This window comes from Oncorhynchus nerka, linkage group LG13, assembly GCF_034236695.1.
Source record: "Oncorhynchus nerka isolate Pitt River linkage group LG13, Oner_Uvic_2.0, whole genome shotgun sequence".
Taxonomy (NCBI): Eukaryota; Metazoa; Chordata; class Actinopteri; order Salmoniformes; family Salmonidae; genus Oncorhynchus; species Oncorhynchus nerka.
The window spans coordinates 47,874,082-47,887,636 of NC_088408.1; the positions used below are offsets into that span (position 1 = coordinate 47,874,082).

A 13,555-nucleotide genomic window follows, 5' to 3' on the forward strand; every position below is an offset into this window, starting at 1 on the left:
CCTTCAAATTTAAGGCTCCTTGTGGAAGAAAATAACTAAAGGTTTGCTTATGTTTGCCACATGCAGCAACTTCACTTTTGCATGCCATAAAAAAATGTTATCACTTATTTCAGTAGTTGGCATATTCCACAATTCAAGTATTAAGTATGTGTAGAGACATACTCCATTTGAGTTGTTTTTTAAAATTTGAGACCGTATCTCGAACATTCTCAATTTAGATTTCACAATTTCGTAGCCCAAATTAAATGGATTCCCGTTTTAAAGAAATGTCATAAAGTGGAGTCTTTCTCCGATGGCCAGTTGAAATGTATCCCTTTGGCTATTACGAAATTAGTCTGAAGATGTTCTTGTCCCCGAAGGCTCTACATAGTCATTGGTAGCCTTAACACTGATCTTACATGTTTCTCAATCAAAATAAGCAATGATGGGAATAATTGGCATGCATCAACTGTCTGTACGTAGTGCTTGTAGTTTGGACATAACCACCAATCTTTCCATATCCCAACCACTCGACTCTGGTTACCTTAAAATAACACAAGGCCACTGTTCTGCTCTACCTTTTCCTGATGGCATAGCCTTGTTGCATGTGAAGTTGAAGGGTGTAGAGGTCTTGGTGAATGTCTAGAAACCCCTTTGCTTTTTCCTTACTCAAGTTAATTTGCTTGTCTTTAATGTGCATTGGACTGTGTTCTGTAGTTACTTGTGGGTAGCTAGCTGGATGTTATGTGGTCATCTGTTGTGATCTATCTTCTAATTGCGTCCTTTTGTTACCTGACTAGCAGGGAAAAGTGGTCGAGGCCGGTCCTGACCTGTCACTATGAAGACTGACCTGCTATGTGGGGTTATACTGGAAGCTGCCAATTGAAGTGATGGTAAGGTCAACTCAATGGTCCAATGATATTCCAACTTTACAGGAGCATATCTGCCAAATTAGAAGATAATCAAAAGGGCAAACTCAAGACACTTGTTGCTTGGACTTTTTAGACCGTTGCTGCAAATAGTTTTCACACCTCTGAAAACCTCTCAAAGCTAACGATCCAGATCATATTATGCGCATGTTATTTTATGCACACTTTGTAGCTGCTGCTCACACTCCCCTCCCGTTTTTCTTTTTAATCACCCTCTTCTGGACCATGCTGATGTAGCCTATGACTTTCTCATATTTCTGAACAGCTGAAATAACCCCAAAGTGATTTGATCTAACGTTCCCCCAAAATATATTAAGGCTATTACAACCATTGTCTGTTGTAACGGATATTGCAGTTGCACAAGCAGGAAGCAGTCCTTACACATTCATTCCATTGGAGAAAAAACAGTCAGGTTTTTGTGTGAGGGGGGGGGGGGGGGGCACTACTACTACTACTACTTTGACCGCCTGTCTGCCTCCTGCTTAGCCAATGCTTGTGATGAGAAAATAACATTAAATCGCTAATTAGACTGCGTCTCTGTGTCTTGCTTGTGTTTCATATGCTGCCTAAATAGCTGCATAGAACTAGAACTCCCCACTTGAGTTTTGCTTTGGGGCAAAAGATTATCTGCGTTTCAACCACACCCAGACTCTACTAACTACTATTTTGCTTTTCAATGATAATGCAAGTACCGCACGAGTACGCGTCCTAGCTGTTCCAACTCTGGACAGGTGAGCATGTATTTTAACCCGTTAACCAGTGTCTGACAATGGGCGAGTGTTTTGCATCGCCCGGCGCACTATTATTGCTTGTGTCGTTTTGTCAACTACTGCTTAGACTGCCTACTATTTGTCATAATCTTCATAGTATGCTGCCATATCAATGATTGCTGGAAAAAATAACTAGCCAATGTTTGCGATGAGAAATTAACATTAAATCACTATTTTGACTGTGTCTTGCTCGTGTTTGATATTCTTGCCTAAGTAGCTGCATGTTAACTCGGCAGCTAAAAAGAACATGGACTTGCTAGACTGCTTATGTTTGCAACAGACAACTGTTCCAACCGACACAGTTTGTACAAAGCATGATGGCTGCATGTAACGCCACCTCCTGAAAAGAATTACATTAAGTCACGCTTGAGGCATGGAAAGCATAGTTTGAACATGTTGACCATGTCTTAAGCATAGACTAAAAAAACGTGTATGTATATAGTGTAGGCTACAACATTAAGTGGACGCAGCAGTGGAACACTGAGCAGACACTACTGTGGGCAGCAAGTTTAGTAAAAAAAAAAAAATACTGCTCATTATCCATGGCAAAATCCAAAACCACAGCCATGCCATTGTTATTATAAGCTTGCCACCTACCCCATGTCTCCAAAGAATATGCCATTTTAAAATTACTATTGAAGATGTTGAGTTCCCAGTGGAATGTTCATCCCGAAATGTAGTAATTCCTTTTGCACTTTGTCTAAGTTTGAAGTGGCTCAGAGGAGCTTGACACCAATGTATATTTTGATGAATAATGCAGCTTTACGATGGAATATACCTATTTAATTCTGTTTTTATTTTGATTGGTTTTAATATGTTTAGGAGGGTTTTAGGTTTAACCAACTGGCATAATGGTCAGGCATTCCAGGAAAGTGGTTATTTTCAGAACTTGTCTTTAAAGGGTTGGTTAAATACCTCAGTACAGAGGATAAAACTGCCCTGTCTACTTTAAGTATGGAAACGTAATTGAGGAAAGCAGGGCTTGTTCCATGTAGTTTGTTTATTATAGGTGCTGCATGCTGTTATTCTAACACTGCCAACAGTCAAGCTGAGCATGTTAAATAATCTCATATAATGAGCGAATGAAGGAACAAACCTTGCTTTCATATGGTTTGAACTGCATTGGCTATGTGCTTATTCATATAATGTAGTTATAGGTTGTATAATAGTTTAGGAAAATGGTACTTCTTGTAAAAGCTTGAAGGAAGCATTGCAGTGTCACTTTTTCTTTCTGGGATAGGATAGTAAGTATTTTGTATATGATCCATTCCTTTTGGTTGCCTGGAAACCCAATGTAGCATTATATGCCATTCAACATTGGGTTTTCAGGCAACCCATTTGGAAGGTTGCATACACATTTAAGTTTAAGAGACATCAGTCTACTTTGTGTACATACATTTGCCTAATCATGATGTACAACATGAATGTCGATCCGACATCTATGAGCTGCCTTATTGTCACATGTGACAAGTGTCTTGAATCTGCATCATGTTGAGCATGTAATTTAGTATCAGAGTTAGCTGGATATGACTTGGTATATCCAGTTCAAATGGGATACTGCAGCTTAAATAAAATAAAAATGTTTCCTGGATCGCATAAAGGAGACAACTTAATCAGGTTTTGTACACAGTTGACTCTGAAAAGCTGTTACCAGTTTAAACAATTGTTGGTGGCTAACAATTGTTTTTGCATTCTTGCAAATAAATGGTTTTATACTGTAAAGTGAGGCGCATGTAACTTATTTTTAAAATAAAGGTCTTGATTTTCATCACTGTCTTACAAAATAAAAATATATTTGATCAATTTATGATTATTCGTCCAACATAGTTGTATATATTTAAATGTAGATGTTATGGAATAACGCAAACAATTCAACATTCTGCTTTGTGCACCACACCTTGGTATGGAATTTACGGCAATGGTATGAATTTAATTTCACTAAAGTTCGTGTTACTTTCAAACATACTATTTCGTTTAGGAAATGAAATAGTTTATGATTATGAATAACAAGCAATTACCAGTTGAGACTACAGTACTAAAGATTTTCCAGTAGCTTCGCCTATCCCTCCCTCTCTGGTCTACTGGCACTTCCTGTGGTGAGGATTAGAACCGGAAGTGACGACCATCGGATTAAGGAAACTCGATCTGTCAAGGAAATCACAATACTTTCTGAAATGGGGAATAACAAAAGTGCGAACCATAATTAAAAGGAAGATCTATCGTTGAAGAAATTAGAAAACTGTGAAACCTGAACAAAATTATGACATGGTTCGCTGTTTGAAGTACTAATTGATGGGATTATATTGTGTATTAGTAAGTATCTAAAGTCGCGAGCCTTCCTTGTTAACTTTAGCATACGCATCAAACGTTATATAACGTTAGAGCTAGCTAGTACATTTTTAGCTGGTGTTATGGGTCACTTGTTTAGGGTATCCATCTAGCTTTTTAATGTTTACTTCAACAGACCCCATTGTAAAATGGAACGTATTCGAGTTTATTTGGAGAATCTGAAGCAAGGACTGCAAATTGATGTCCTGAGGGAAGTTGGACGTCAATATCCTGTCTTTTGCTTTCTTCTGGTTTTCATGCTTTCATCAACTATACTTCTTAATAGGTAGGTTTTGTGGACATACAATGGATATTTGTTCATGTGGGATGTTAAATGTCATTTGAAGTACCTGTGGTTTAAAGTTATCTTGCTCATTCTGGAGTGTCAGGAAAAGTTAGTTCAGCACACTGTCTAAACTCATCATTTCAGAATGTTTATTTTTTTTAGTTCCGGTATTAATAACCAGACGTCTAGCTATATGTGTCTGACCAGGTTTTTCTTCCAGGTATCTCCACATTCTGATGGTGTTTTGGTCCTTCCTGGCTGGAATGATTACATTCTATTGCTCCCTCGGCACAGAATCCCTCCTGCCCAACATCCTCTTCACCATGAAGCCCAAGAACAAAGTAAGTTGAATGTTAAATACGCAAATACCAGTAGTTGGGGGCAATGCAGTGTCACTCCAGTGGTGAAGTGACTCAGTTGCTTAACTTTTCTAATGGGTCAGTTCCCATTTGTCAGCAGGATATCCAAAAGTTTTGTAGCTTTAGAATCTCCCTCTATTTCTACAGCAGCAGGAGCAACAGGAGCTGTTTCCATTGGGACACAGCTGTGCAGTGTGTGGGAAAGTAAAGTGCAAACGTCACAGGTATGTCAGCACACTAGTGATGTTGAGGTTGACTCATAATCCGCAGTCCCTGCATGTTAAGGGTCATTAAATATTGTGTAAGTAAAGGGTGGGTCGCGGCAAGGTTTTATAAAGAGAAAAAAACGCATAAATTCATAATGTATAATTATTGTACAATTCATCTCTATCGGCTACATTGAGGTTTGCTACATTGATGTTTTTCTTGATTTATTTTTATTTGGTGTTAGGCCCAAAAGCCAAATACACTCCAATTGCCAAATGCTTTTGGGAACTTGGGCAGAAAAGTTAACGTTGATCCACTGAGGCAAAGAGGACTTTGTCACAGTTTAATTCAATAATGAAAGCTGCGAAATGGAGAGTTGAAAATAAAGCGAAGGGTGCATCAGAACAATAGCCTAATGTTTTGGACAGTCACAAGACCGGGTCATCAAATATGGTACATGAAAGGAACTGTACTGTTCAGATGGGTTGCAATACATACACAACACTGTGTAAACTTCAGAACAACTGCAAACCCACCTAGCAATCTCCATCAAAGTTGGAATCATGTAGTAACCCAAAAAGTGTTAAAACAAATTAAAATATATTTGAGATTCTTCAAAGTAGCCACCCTTTGCCTTGATGACAGCTTTGCACACTCTTGGTATTCTCTCAACCAGCTTCACCTGTAATGCTTTTCAAACAGTCTTGAAGGAGTTCCCACATATGCTGAGTAATTCTTGGCTGCTTTTCCTTCACTCTGCGGTCCAACTCATCCCAAACCATCTCAATTGGGTTTAGGTCGGGTGATTGTGGAGGCCAAGTCATCTGATGCAACACTCCATCCCTCTCCTTCTTGGTCAAATAGCCCGTATAAAGCCTGGAGGTGTGTTGGGTCATTGTCCTGTTGAAAAACAAATTATAGTCCCACTAAGCGCAAACCAGATGGGATGGCGTATTGCTGCAGAATGCTTTTACCATGCTGGTTAAGTGTGACTTGAATTCTAAATAAATCGGTGTCTCCAGCAAAGCACCATTACACCTCCTCCATGCTTCACGGTGGGAACCACACATCTGGAGATCATCCATTCACCTACTCTGTGTCTCACAAAGACACGGCGGTTGGAACCAAAAATCTCTAATGTGGACTCATCAGACCAAAGGACAGATTTCCACCGGTCTTATGTCCATTTCTCGTGTTTCTTGGTGACCTTTAGTAGTGGTTTCTTTGCAGCAATTTGACCATGAAGGCCTGATTCACACAGTCTCCTCTGATTAGTTGATGTGTCTGTTACTTGAACTCTGAAGCATTTATTTGGGCTGGTAACTCTAATGAACTTATCCTCTGCAGCAGAGGTAACTCTGGGACTTCCTTTCCTGTGGCGGTCCTTATGAGAGCCAGTTTCATCATAGCGCTTGATGATTTTTGCGACTGCACTTGAAAATTTCCGCATTGACTGACGTCCATGTCTTAAACTAATGATGGTCTTTTGTTTTTCATTGATTATTTGAGCTTTTCTTGCCAAAATTTGGACTTAGTTTTAGCCCTCTTTGGTAAATCTTCTGTATACTACCCCATACCTTGTCACAACACAACTGATTGGCTCAAATGCATTAAGAAGAAAATCGATTCCACAAATTTAATTTTAAGAAGACACACCTGTTAATTTAAATGTATTCAAGGTGACTACCTCATGAAGCTGGTTGAGAGAATGCCAAGAATGTGCATAGCTGTCAAGGCAAAGGGTCTCTATTTGAAGAATCTCAAATATAAAATATATAATTTGGTTACTACATGATTCCATATCTTATTTCATAGTTTTGATGTATTCACTATTATTCTACAATGTAGAAAATAGTAAAAATAAAGAACTACTCATTCAAGGGTTTTCTTAAACTTTTGACCGGTAGTGTATATTGTCGATTCCCATCGGTCTTCCACTTGCCTCTTTCTTTCTTGTTTGCCAACAGTACTTGATCTCTAACTTCTATGGTGGCCCCTTGATCTTTCTGTTATAAAATCTGTTTTTCGGTTCTGTTCTTTTGCAACATGTTCCAGTGCTATCACCATAGCATCCTTCACATCCTTGGAGAGCGACACCACATACTCGTCGTAACTGGTAACAGCTGGATCGTTCAGTGTTTCTGAAAAGCACATTACTTGCAGACGAGGGATCCTTCCATACATCAGGTAGAAGGGGGCTTACCCTGTCTTCTCATGGGTGGTGCAATTGTACATGAACGCCAATGTTTGCAGGTGCCTCGGCCTGTCTTGCTTGGTGCTAGAGCTTGGATCATGCTGCCAAGTGTCTGATTGAAACATTCCACGCTGCCATTCCCCATCAGGTGATACTTCCTCACACCAGAGACTCTCAGTAACTCGCTGATCAACTGTCTCTTGAAACTTGCTCCTCGGTCACTATGAATTCTCTCAGGAAATCCATACACACAGAAGTATCGGTCCCACAGGATTCTTGCCACCTGCTTAGCTGATTGGTCTCTGCAGGGAAAGGCTTGAGCCATTCTTGTAAAGTGATCTGTTGTCACTAGTATGTCAATTAACTTGTTGTTTGATCATTCAGCAGACCAGAAATTGATACAAACCAGTTGTAGCGGCCCTGTCAAGGTGATACTTTCCAGTGGAGCCCTGCCCTCGGGCTCAACTGTCTTGCTGACGATGCAACAGTGGCAACCACGGACATAATCCCTAACATCTCTGTCAAGGTGCAGCCAGAATAATCTCTGTCTAGCTAAGGCAATTGAACTGACCCTGATGACCTGCATGATCATGAACACCCTTCAAGACTTTTGCTTTGAGAGACTCAGGAACTACGTACTGGAACCACTTTGTCTTTGATATCTGATCTCGTGAGACTCTGTACAGTATGTCATTACTGACAACAAGCTTCTCCCAGCTCTTCAAGTGTCTGATGGCTGTAACTGTTTCTCTTGCTCTTTCCCTTTTTGAAGACCTGCGTTGTCTCTCCACATAGAATAGCACACGAGAAATGGTCCTGTCGTTGTTGCTCATCACAAAGCTCCTTCTCAGAGTAGGCAGGTAAGGTGTCTTGACCAGGAGATATCAGTTGAGGTAAATGATGCACGTGTTCTAGCTCCTGTTTCCTAGTTGTCATGTGACTGGAGTATGGCTGATGTATTCACTGCCAAGGACTGAGAACACATGTAAACAGACATGGAAGTTCTGTGAGCTTACACATTTGGGGCTACCTTTGAGATCGCTTGACCTCCTGAAGGCATCTTGGACTGAAGTGTTTGACACTGCCTGAACGTCACTAAGGAGTTTTTCCATTGGGCTCACAAAGCAGTCTGTTGCCAACAGCTTTGATAAAGGGCACTTGACTTGGAGCATTAGCAACCATATTCTGAGGACCTGGCACGTCCTTGATGTCAAAATCATAACTGGCTAACTTGGCCACTCTGCGTTGCTCGCAACAGTCCAGCCTCAGCTTGGTCATAATGTCAGTAAATGGATTGTTGTCAGTCCAAACAGTGAAGACATGACCTTTCAACCAGTGACTGAACTTGTCACAGATCGACTACTTCATTGCCAGGAACTCCAACCGCTGAGCTGGGTAGTTCTTCTGAGGCAGACAAGGACTTGCTTGCAAATGCAATGGGTCTGGCACAAGTTTCCCCGTCTTGCAACTGACAGGACAGCACCAATGCCGCATCTGTCGATAACATGAACAGGCGGGAGAGGTCAGGATGTGCCAACACCACCGTGTCTACCAGAGAGGTCTTACATTTTTTGAAGGCCTTCTCATGTTCAGGTGTCCAGTCTGCGACGCTCAACTTTCGACGCTGAGGAGTGCTTTACTTTCTGACGACCCTTGGGTTTTCTCTTTGATCCAGTCAACGAGAAGAGGTTTGGCTATTGCGAAGAAACCAGGCACAAAGTGTTGGTAGTAGTTTACCATGGCAAGGAATGACCTTACCCGTTTCTGTGAAGGAGTCACCATAAAATTCCATCAGATCACCAATGTTTATCTTAGGGATGCTGTCAACTTTATTAGGATCTGTATACACACCATTTTCATAAATTATATGACCAAGGAACTTGACAGACTTCCAGAGAAAAAGCACTTCTATGGGGCCAACTCCATGTTGTGACCATCTCCAAGGGTTCCAAGGCAGTCTTCTCGTCTGGGCCAAAGACCAACAGATCATCCAAATAACACCGCAAATACATGAAGTTCTGATCTCCGAAGATACTGTCCATCATGCGCATGAAGCTTCCAGGGATGTTACAGAGACCCTGACGTATACGGTTATATTCAAAGAGCCCCATAGGTGTTGTGAAGGCTGAATATTTCCTGTCATCTTCGTGCAGTGGCATGTTATAGAACCCAGAGGTGAGATCCAGTGTGCTGAAGAGAGAGTTGCCGCTGAGCACAGCCAAGCAGTCCATCTAGTGCGGGAGAGGATGTGCATCTTTCAGGGTCCTCTTGTTCAACCAGCGGAGGTCTGTACAGATACAAAGGTCTCAATTTTTCCTCTAGACTAGCACCAGGGGAGATGCTTACTTGCTTGTCCATTTTCCAAATATATTTTTTCCCCCCCTTCTCACTCAAGACCTGGCGCATCTTCTAGTATTGACTTGGAGGCACTCTTTGGAACGGAAACCGGAACTGTCTATTGTCAGTCACGCGGATTCTGTGAACAAATCCTTCATCTTCTCTACAATCAAGATGGTGACGTGAAAAGATATCCTCATAGCACACTACTAGGTCAGCCGCTGACTCTTGCACTTCTCATTCACATCACAGGGGCTGAGGTCCAAAGCACTCAACTCCAGCAATCTTAGCTTCTTTTCCGTGGAACGTGTCTCTTGTGGCCCGTCAGATCGGCCTCAGACGTGGCTTGAGGACAGCTGACCTGGTGGACTACACTGTTCTGGTTCGGTGTCTTGTATGTCCTCCATTGCTACACATGGGAAGATGTCTGCAAGCTTTACATTGTACTTCAGCCACACTGGACGGCCAGACGTGTTGATCAGCTTCAGTGGGACCCATCTGTCTCCCCACACAGGCATAACAATCCTTCCCAACATGATCCCCCATAGTGCTGAGCGAGACGTAGTAGGTTCTGTCATCACTGAGCTGCCAGGAGATGCAACACTAGTTTAGTTTTTGTTTAGCTTTCCCTGAACCAGATACTCGTAACTCAGCCATTTGCCTTGACCGTGGTCACATCTCACTCTTCCTATCTCGTTAGAGATGTTGTCGCCTCTCCAGTGGTTGATTCCAGCTAACATGGTGAGAAACTGCTCAGATTCCGTGTCATCTGTGATGCAGGGAGCCGAGTCTGCTTTCCAATAATTGTCACATTGTTTTGATACACGGATGTGCTTGATCACTTTGGTTTCCAGTATTAGTTCATCATGTTGACCTTCTACTCCCGAGGTTGGAACAACCATCTTGCATCCATAGACTTCAATGTTTATGTTGAATGCAGACTTTGGCCTCACAAGGCGTCCTCCACAGCCAACAAGTACATTTACATTTACATTTAAGGCATTTAGCAGACGCTCTTATCCAGAGCGACTTACAAATTGGTGCGTTCACCTTAAGACATCCAGTGGAACAGCCACTTTACAATAGTGCATCTAAATCTTTTAAGGGGGGTGAGAAGGATTACTTTATCCTATCCTAGGTATTCCTGAAAGAGGTGGGGTTTCAGGTGTCTCCGGAAGGTGGTGATTGACTCCGCTGTCCTGGCGTCGTGAGGGAGTTTGTTCCACCATTGGGGGGCCAGAGCAGCGAACAGTTTTGACTGGGCTGCGCGGGAACTGTACTTCCTCAGTGGTAGGGAGGCGAGCAGGCCAGAGGTGGATGAACGCAGTGCCCTTGTTTGGGTGTAGGGCCTGATCAGAGCCTGGAGGTACTGAGGTGCCGTTCCCCTCACAGCTCCGTAGGCAAGCACCATGGTCTTGTAGCGGATGCGAGCTTCAACTGGAAGCCAGTGGAGAGCGGAGGCGCGGGTGACGTGAGAGAACTTGGGAAGGTTGAACACCAGACGGGCTGCGGCGTTCTGGATGAGTTGTAGGGGTTTAATGGCACAGGCAGGGAGCCCAGCCAACAGCGAGTTGCAGTAATCCAGACGGGAGATGACAAGTGCCTGGATTAGGACCTGCGCTGCTTCCTGTGTGAGGCAGGGTCGTACTCTGCGGATGTTGTAGAGCATGAACCTACAAGAACGGGCCACCGCCTTGATGTTAGTTGAGAACGACAGGGTGTTGTCCAGGATCACGCCAAGGTTCTTGGCGCTCTGGGAGGAGGACACAATGGAGTTGTCAACCGTGATGGCGAGATCATGGAACGGGCAGTCCTTCCCGGGAGGAAGAGCAGCTCCGTCTTGCCGAGGTTCAGCTTGAGGTGGTGATCCGTCATCCACACTGATATGTCTGCCAGACATGCAGAGATGCGATTCGCCACCTGGTCATCAGAAGGGGGAAAGGAGAAGATTAATTGTGTGTCGTCTGCATAGCAATGATAGGAGAGACCATGTGAGGTTATGACAGAGCCAAGTGACTTGGTGTATAGCGAGAATAGGAGAGGGCCTAGAACAGAGCCCTGGGGACGCCAGTGGTGAGAGCGCGTGGTGAGGAGACAGATTCTCGCCACGCCACCTGGTAGGAGCGACCTGTCAGGTAGGACGCAATCCAAGCGTGGGCCGCGCCGGAGATGCCCAACTCGGAGAGGGTGGAGAGGAGGATCTGATGGTTCACAGTATCGAAGGCAGCCGATAGGTCTAGAAGGATGAGAGCAGAGGAGAGAGAGTTAGCTTTAGCAGTGCGGAGGGCCTCCGTGATACAGAGAAGAGCAGTCTCAGTTGAATGACTAGTCTTGAAACCTGACTGATTTGGATCAAGAAGGTCATTCTGAGAGAGATAGCGGGAGAGCTGGCCAAGGACGGCACGTTCAAGAGTTTTGGAGAGAAAAGAAAGAAGGGATACTGGTCTGTAGTTGTTGACATCGGAGGGATCGAGTGTAGGTTTTTTCAGAAGGGGTGCAACTCTCGCTCTCTTGAAGACAGAAGGGACGTAGCCAGCGGTCAGGGATGAGTTGATGAGCGAGGTGAGGTAATGGAGAAGGTCTCCGGAAATGGTCTGGAGAAGAGAGGAGGGAATAGGGTCAAGCGGGCAGGTTGTTGGGCGGCCGGCCGTCACAAGACGCGAGATTTCATCTGGAGAGAGGGGAGAAAGAGGTCAGAGCACAGGGTAGGGCAGTGTGAGCAGAACCAGCGGTGTCGTTTGACTTAGCAAACGAGGATCGGATGTCGTCGACCTTCTTTTCAAAATGGTTGACGAAGTCATCTGCAGAGACGGAGGAGGGGGGGAGGAGGATTCAGGAGGGAGGAGAAGGTGGCAAAGAGCTTCCTAGGGTTAGAGGCAGATGCTTGGAATTTAGAGTGGTAGAAAGTGGCTTTAGCAGCAGAGACAGAAGAGGAAAATGTAGAGAGGAGGGAGTGAAAGGATGCCAGGTCCGCAGGGAGGCGAGTTTTCCTCCATTTCCGCTCGGCTGCCCGGAGCCCTGTTCTGTGAGCTCGCAATGAGTCGTCGAGCCACGGAGTGGGAGGGGAGGACCGAGCCGGCCTGGAGGATAGGGGACATAGAGAATCAAGGGATGCAGAAAGGGAGGAGAGGAGGGTTGAGGAGGCAGAATCAGGAGATAGGTTGGAGAAGGTTTGAGCAGAGGGAAGAGATGATAGGATGGAAGAGGAGAGAGTAGCGGGGGAGAGAGAGTGAAGATTGGGACGGCGCGATACCATCCGAGTAGGGGCAGTGTGGGAAGTGTTGGATGAGAGCAAGAGGGAAAAGGATACAAGGTAGTGGTCGGAGACTTGGAGGGGAGTTGCAGTGAGGTTAGTGGAAGAACAGCATCTAGTAAAGATGAGGTCGAGCGTATTGCCTGCCTTGTGAGTAGAGGGGGAAGGTGAGAGGGTGAGGTCAAAAGAGGAGAGGAGTGGAAAGAAGGAGGCAGAGAGGAATGAGTCAAAGGTAGACGTGGGGAGGTTAAAGTCCCCCAGAACTGTGAGAGGTGAGCCGTCCTCAGGAAAGGAGCTTATCAAGGCATCAAGCTCATTGATGAACTCTCCGAGGGAACCTGGAGGGCGATAAATGATAAGGATGTTAAGCTTGAAAGGGCTGGTAACTGTGACAGCATGGAATTCAAAGGAGGCGATAGACAGATGGGTAAGGGGAGAAAGAGAGAATGACCACTTGGGAGAGATGAGGATCCCGGTGCCACCACCCGCTGACCAGAAGCTCTCGGGGTGTGCGAGAACACGTGGGCGGACGAAGAGAGAGCAGTAGGAGTAGCAGTGTTATCTGTGGTGATCCATGTTTCCGTCAGTGCCAAGAAGTCGAGGGACTGGAGGGAGGCATAGGCTGAGATGAACTCTGCCTTGTTGGCCGCAGATCGGCAGTTCCAGAGGCTACCGGAGACCTGGAACTCCACGTGGGTCGTGCGCGCTGGGACCACCAGATTAGGTGGCGCGGCCACGCGGTGTGGAGCGTTTGTATGGTCTGTGCAGAGAGGAGAGAACAGGGATAGACAGACACATAGTTGACAGGCTACAGAAGAGGCTACGCTAATGCAAAGGAGATTGAATGACAAGTGGACTACACGTCTCGAATGTTCAGAAAGTTAAGCTTACGTAGCAGGAATCTTATTGACTA

General features: G+C 44.5%; 1 protein-coding gene across 7 annotated transcripts in view; it reads left to right on the forward strand.

Annotated features, from left to right (window-relative positions):
* The first annotated feature begins 640 nt into the window (after positions 1–640).
* Positions 641–13,555, forward strand: part of LOC115139605 (sorting nexin-14-like) — a 35,214-nt gene continuing 22,299 nt past the window's right edge. For 4 of the 7 annotated variants that reach the window (XM_029677163.2, XM_029677167.2, XM_029677168.2 and 1 more), the window contains exons 1-4: positions 3,803–3,991; positions 4,143–4,292; positions 4,513–4,633; positions 4,799–4,875. In XM_029677163.2, the coding sequence (XP_029533023.2) occupies positions 4,156–4,292; positions 4,513–4,633; positions 4,799–4,875 (335 nt within the window). In that variant the 5' untranslated portion in view covers positions 3,803–3,991; positions 4,143–4,155. Of the gene's footprint in view, positions 873–3,802; positions 3,992–4,142; positions 4,293–4,512; positions 4,634–4,798; positions 4,876–13,555 lie in introns of those variants that run through there. The other 3 variants (XM_029677165.2, XM_029677172.2, XM_029677171.2) reach the window with 3 other exon arrangements.